This window comes from Monomorium pharaonis, chromosome 1, assembly GCF_013373865.1.
Source record: "Monomorium pharaonis isolate MP-MQ-018 chromosome 1, ASM1337386v2, whole genome shotgun sequence".
NCBI classification, from domain to species: domain Eukaryota; kingdom Metazoa; phylum Arthropoda; class Insecta; order Hymenoptera; family Formicidae; genus Monomorium; species Monomorium pharaonis.
Window position 1 is genome coordinate 29,258,499 of NC_050467.1, and position 6,427 is coordinate 29,264,925.

Below are 6,427 nucleotides of genomic sequence, written 5' to 3' on the forward strand. Positions count from 1 at the left end.
ATTAATCGCTTGGTCCCATGCTAAAAGTCTATCGACTTCAAACTTTCCATGCGTCAAAGACACTACTTGTTTTCGAAGCACATTAGCCCAAATTATGTTTGTAATATCCCGCCGGTCCATCTTTCACGGGACTTATTGCAATGTAACTGGTACTATTTGTTGAAAAGAGAGGAGCTTCAGGTGGAGTGTCCACCCATCCACAATTCTCGCCCGATATCCTTTGTATTTCCTAAAACATTTTATTTACAATTTTAACAAGTATTAATTAAATTATTAAATGTATTATTTGTTTTTCATATCGAGTATAAACTTATATAAAAATGAAAACTACATTGAAATTAAATATTTAAAAATTATATTGTAACCGTGAATTTTTAACTGTAATGTGCTACGGATAGCCGCGGTCAATTCAGGGTTCGGGCGGCGGGCTGGTTGAGTGAATGATGAAGGCAAGCGGTATATGTCTAACAATTAATATTTATTCTAAAATATCCTAGCTAATATATACAAAGTCCCTACTCTAACAACTTACGACTAAGATCTTGCTATGCGAGTCGCGGGCGATTGGTTTATGGCGACGTGTGTCGCGGGGCGCATGTGCGCGTTGATTATTCGGCGCCGGATTGGCTGCGGCGGGCGTACGGCCCGTGTATCGGTCGGTGCGTCGATCGGTGGTAGCGGCCGATCTTACGAACTACATGTTCGTGGCGGTGTACTCGCGGCGGTGTAGTGTGTGGCGGCGTTCATGTCGGTCGCGGCGGTGGCCGGATTGGTCGCGGTGTTACGGTCGCGGCTGCGCGGTACGGTGCGGCGTTCCTATTCGCCGAGTCGGTCGGTGCGGCGCTATGGTTGGTCGCGGCGGTGCGCGACTGCGCGGTACGGCGCGGAGCTCGGCTCGACAGCCACGGTGATCAGCTGTTCGATGATCAGCTGTTATTATCGTCGAGGATCATCCCGCGTGGATGATCCTCCGCGTCGGCGGTTTCCCCTCAGTACGGGGTCCCCGTGTGCGGTCGGGATCGGTAGCTCAATACGCGTACCGGGATCCGGGTGTCGAGCGGGGCGTTGTTTTGCCACTCACAGCGTGGCGCGAGGAAGCGCTCAATGCGCGCTAGTGAAGGAAGCCGGGTTTGCGGTTATGTTCGGCACTCAGTGCGTGCTCTGGATACTCAGCTCAATTCGCTGAGTGGATCGGTCGGCTCAGTACGCTAGACCGGGGAGATCTGATTCCTTATCACCAGCGGAGGGCTTTTATAGCCCCCGTTTGGTGACAAGAGGAGCGGAGATGTGCGGGGAGACCGAGATAAGCGGAGGGGACTAGACGAGGTAGGAGGGTAACGGCCTCGTATCTATATGCCTTAACGTGGCGGAGGAACGGCTCGTTACAATATCATGTATCTGAAAGATGAAATTCATAATTGAAATCCATGCATCTATATAATGACGTCCATGGACGTTCTCAGGACATTCGTACGTCCTAAAAACGTTTCTAGGATTCTTTAAACAGAGAGTGCTACATGAGAAACAAGTACAAATATAAATTCAAAGTATATTTAGAAATTATTAATATCAATACAAGGACTTATAAATATACATACACAACAATATCCAGCGCTAAACACACATGCACACATTCAGCCACGGAACATTGAACCATACACAAACAACCCAACATATACACAAATACCTGCTAGTCCTTATGTTACACAAGAAATACATGAACCAGCTTCATTCAGTCAGACACACAATCACACACAAAACAGACAAATAATACAATATAACGAAAATACACTTACACAATTGAGAAACAACCCAACAGGAGCAAACCTCTCCGTCCAACTATGGCCAGCACAAGATGGTTACGAGCAAAATCATCGTGACACAAATGAAGAAAGAAATAGTCGATATATAAATTTACAACCTGAAAGAAGAGACAATAAGTATGTTGAAATAATGTTTTACTTGTACAACTATTATTATACGAGAATCTGACCTTTTCATTGCAATAAGTTTTATAATAGACCAAAATTCTGTAATTGTCTTCATCATTTTTGTCTGTTCTAAAACTTATTGAAATAAAAAGTAATGTGACACATTTTGTTAGTCATAGTATTGCATCTTCTCCTCCTCCTCTATATATACATTTTTTATACGATATAACATAATATTATATCATATGTGTAGATTATATATAGAGAGAAGAGAGAGGAGAAATTAACAAAAAAATTGCAAAGATATTCTTGAAAATTAATTACTCACACACATGCATATACACATATATATATTAAATGTTATATAATATTTGTAGCAGAGAACAAGAACGCCTAATTCGTATAGAGGCTGAACTCAAGTAAGTATTAGATATATCGTATATTACTGTAATATCTTTGCTTCATACTAATTATTTTTATATTTCCTTTACAGAAGAATGAATAGTATCTTGGAAAAAGTACTAAAATGTGTACAAGATAGCCAGACTTACATACAAAAGCCAAACAGCCTCCCAATCACCTCTTTGGCTCAGATGGATGCCTTCGAAAATTTAAACGAGAATGATTATTCCAATGTCGTAAGTAGAAAGAAATTCTGTGTATGCCTGAAAGTCAAAAGGTGTTCAGTTAGTTTTTTTTATAAAAGTCTATTTTTTATAAACAGAGTGACTCAGGATTTTTTGAATGTCAAGCCGATATTCATAATGAATTCTTATATTTAAGACTGTGTTAAGTACCGTCTTAAGATGTCGTAAGTCAATCACAGAGCCGTATTAGCATCTTAAGACATTGCTTAAGACGGTCTTAAAATAAGAACGTGAATACCAGCCTCAGACTCATTATAGTTATACTCCATTTTGAATTAATATATACAATATTTTTTTCGCATTATTTTAATGACAGATTTTCTGAACATGAGACAAAAAATACAGACAATCTGTTATTGTAAAACAATGCATAAAAAAGAATGTAGAACATCCTGTAAATTATAATATAACATTTTTCTGCATTAATAATCCTTTTTTTTTTTAGGTGAAATACTTCAGTTACATTGGTGGTTTCAACTTGAAGGAAGCCGTAAACCAATGCTTCAAAGAAGGTTTCACAGATGCTTTGGCATCTTCTTTTACTTGGTGGGGGGGACATGAGGACGATGAATGGCGTAAACGGCCGTTGTATAATGCCCGATTTATAACGGCAATCTATGGTAAAATGTTTTTAATTTTAATTTATACGTTGTTCTTTATAACGTCATTATTATATTGATAATCTATTCTTTTATTTCTTTTTCAGAAGCCGTATGTCGGAATAGATACTTTGAAAAACCAACTCGCTCAGAGTTCCAAGCTTGCATGAAAGAGGCTCTTCGTACAGCGAAGGAAAGGCATCGAAGCCGAACTCGTGGCCCACGCCCGCGAAGAGCTGCAAGAGAACAGATCCGTAGAGATCTTTGGAATGACGAAAGAGAGGATGATAATGAGAACGATGAAAATGAGTCCAACGATTAAAGCATTAGCGGTATATATTATCTTTTATATATCTTTTGCATTTTTCAGAACGATACGTATATATTTGTATAGAAAAGTAAACATCTAGTAATCGGACATGTATCTACATCCAGACACTTATACAAATATTAATTAATTTTTCACAAATGCTTTTTTTTATTATATTAAAATTTAATTGTAATCTCTTTACATATATAAGAAAATATTACAATCAAATTGTAATATTATAATGAAAAAGAATTTAACATTATTAATAATAACAAATTTTCGTATAACTGTCCGGAAATGATAGGAACATATCCGTCATTGGAACCTTATGGATAGTAATAAATTAGTCAGATATAATTATTCAGTTTAGCGACTCCACTTCAAGTATCGATGTAATTATGCTTATTCGACGCGGTTTTGCTTCAAACGAACGAATCTGCCGAAAAAAACGTCGCTCTGTCGGAGAGCGAGATATTAATCGTTAAAATTGACAAATTGACAGGTTATGAAACCTAGAATACCGACAAAATGACTTGAGCATGCACCAGCATGCACAGCGCTTATATTCTCATGCTTCTTGGCCACAAGCGCATACTCTGCCTAGCTTTTTTTCTGCCAGATTCGTTTGAAGCAAAACCGCGTCGAATAAGCATAATTACATCGATATTTGAGGTGGAACTAAACTGAATAATTTTTTCAATCTATCTTTTTCAAAAGTTATTTTATTTTTCTGTTTAGATTGGGCTCGGTACTACGGACAATATGGATCAGATTGGGCTAGATTATACTTACTGGAGAATCATTCTTGCTTTCGTTCGAAGAAGTTCTCTAAAAGAACATGTGTATCGTAAGATAAATACTGTAAATACTGTTAAAATATAAAAGAAACTACAGATAGATGTCGTAGAAAGTGCGCTTCGAGACAGCGCAGCGTTGCGAGCGAGGATTGGCGCTGATGCGCTAGACTTCCGGTAGCCAGCTTCGGGCTACAGGCGGTGAAATTGAACGTGCGTCCGGCGAGATCACTCTGTTCCTTCGCGAAGGGAACTGATATGATATAGGGTACGTTCCGTTTCACACATGATAACATGATGCACTGTTCATCCTTGTTGTTTGTCAAACGTTAAACAAGGATGAACAATGCATTATGCGCATCATGCGTTGAAACGGAACGCAGCCATAGTTGTAAACGGTTCGCGGGAGTTTTTCATCAATTTAATTTTTTGTTCTTAGGCCCGATTCCACAACTCACGGTTAAATTAACTGGCCGATTATTCCATTAAAAATGACCAATCGTATTTGTCGTTAAGCAAAATTAACAAATACGATTGGTCAATTCCAATGGAATAATTGGCCAGTTAATTTAACCGTGAGTTGTGGAACCGGGCCTTAGTTCGTTGTTCTTATAGTTTTGTTCTTTAAAAAGAATATAAGTTTTGTTACCTTACAGTCTGTAAACCTAGTGTTCTTTCGTTACCTGCACTTTCTGTCCACCGAGATCTGTATATAAAGTTTACTTACCTGATTCGCATCCTTCGTTGCGATTTCGGTTGCGCGCAAAATAGTCGTCGGTTATTGCCACTCGGTGCGAAATTCCTCGACCTTCATCCGTCCTGGCATCATTTCTGTTATTTGAAACTTACCGTTATAGCCCAATACAATAAAGTACTTAATCTTTCAATGTATATCGGCGAGAGAACAAAATTAAATTCTTATTATTAAAAATGTATTGACATAATATTATAATTAATAATTTTATTTCCTTACAATCCCTAATTAAAATATATATTATATGGTATGTATAGGATTGACCAAAAGTATTAGGCAACGATATAATTTAATTTTTCAATAATTTCTACTGCCACAACGTTTTTTCTAACGTTTTTTTCTATAGAGAAATATATTAATGCAAGTTTTAAATTGGCATTTAAATGGCAATTAAGATTACGTAACGAACAGACTGTTCGATTTCTGCTGCCAATCTGTCGGCAGGTTATGTCAGCAGGCTCTGCTCGATTTCTGCTGCCAATCTGTCGTCAGGTTATGTTAGCAAGTTCTGCTTGATTTCTGACAGCAGTTTGGCAACATCGTTAGATATTACAGACTCTGTATAAAATTTGTTGCCATTCTGTTGTCAAAAATTGGTAGCATGCTCTGCTCAAAATCTGTTCTGCAGGCTTGGCTATCTGGGTAACGAATATGTACTGGGATCATACATTTATAATATATTATCATTTTTTCCTAACATCATAAAAATATTTTTACCTATTCTCAAAATATTCTGTACATAATAAAAGAAACGTTTTCACACAGCAAAATATTTCACAGAGATGTTTTAAAGATATTCCATAAAATACGTCAAAATATCTGTTGCATAGCAACAGTCACTATCAAAATATTTTAATAAAAAATTATTCTAATTTTATCTTAAGCTTGAATTTTATTTATTCTAAAAAAATTTATTACATGACATTTATTACATAAAGTAATTTTTTTATCAAAATAAATATAACATTAATGAATATGTACTGGGATCATACATTTATAACATATTATCATTTTTTCCTAACATCATAAAAATATTTTTACTTATTCTCAAAATATTCTGTACATAATACAAAGAAAGTAAAAGGGACGTTTTCACACAGCAAAATATTTCACAGAAATGTTTTGAAGATATTCCATAAAGCAACAAAAACATTTTGAAAATATCTATATGTCAGAATAACTGTTGCATAACAACAGTCATCAAAATATTACATGACATTTAAACCTTTTAAAATAAATAATATAACATTAATGAATAAGTACTGGAATCATACATTTATAACATTATTTTTTCCTAAATCATAAAAATATTTTTACCTATTCTCAAAATATTCTGTACATTTTCACACAGCAAAATATTTTACAGAAATGTTTTGAAGATATTCCATAAAA

At 36.2% G+C, this 6,427-nt stretch overlaps 1 protein-coding gene across 1 annotated transcript; it reads left to right on the top strand.

Annotated features, from left to right (window-relative positions):
• The first annotated feature begins 1,104 nt into the window (after positions 1-1,104).
• On the top strand, positions 1,105-5,912 carry LOC118646786. Its single transcript, XM_036290435.1, has 7 exons — positions 1,105-1,203; positions 1,639-1,940; positions 2,309-2,350; positions 2,425-2,569; positions 3,024-3,198; positions 3,285-3,509; positions 4,226-5,912. Exons 1-6 carry the CDS (start codon positions 1,105-1,107, stop codon positions 3,497-3,499), a joined length of 978 nt encoding a protein of 325 aa, XP_036146328.1. The 3' UTR covers positions 3,500-3,509; positions 4,226-5,912.
• The last annotated feature ends 515 nt before the right edge of the window (positions 5,913-6,427 follow it).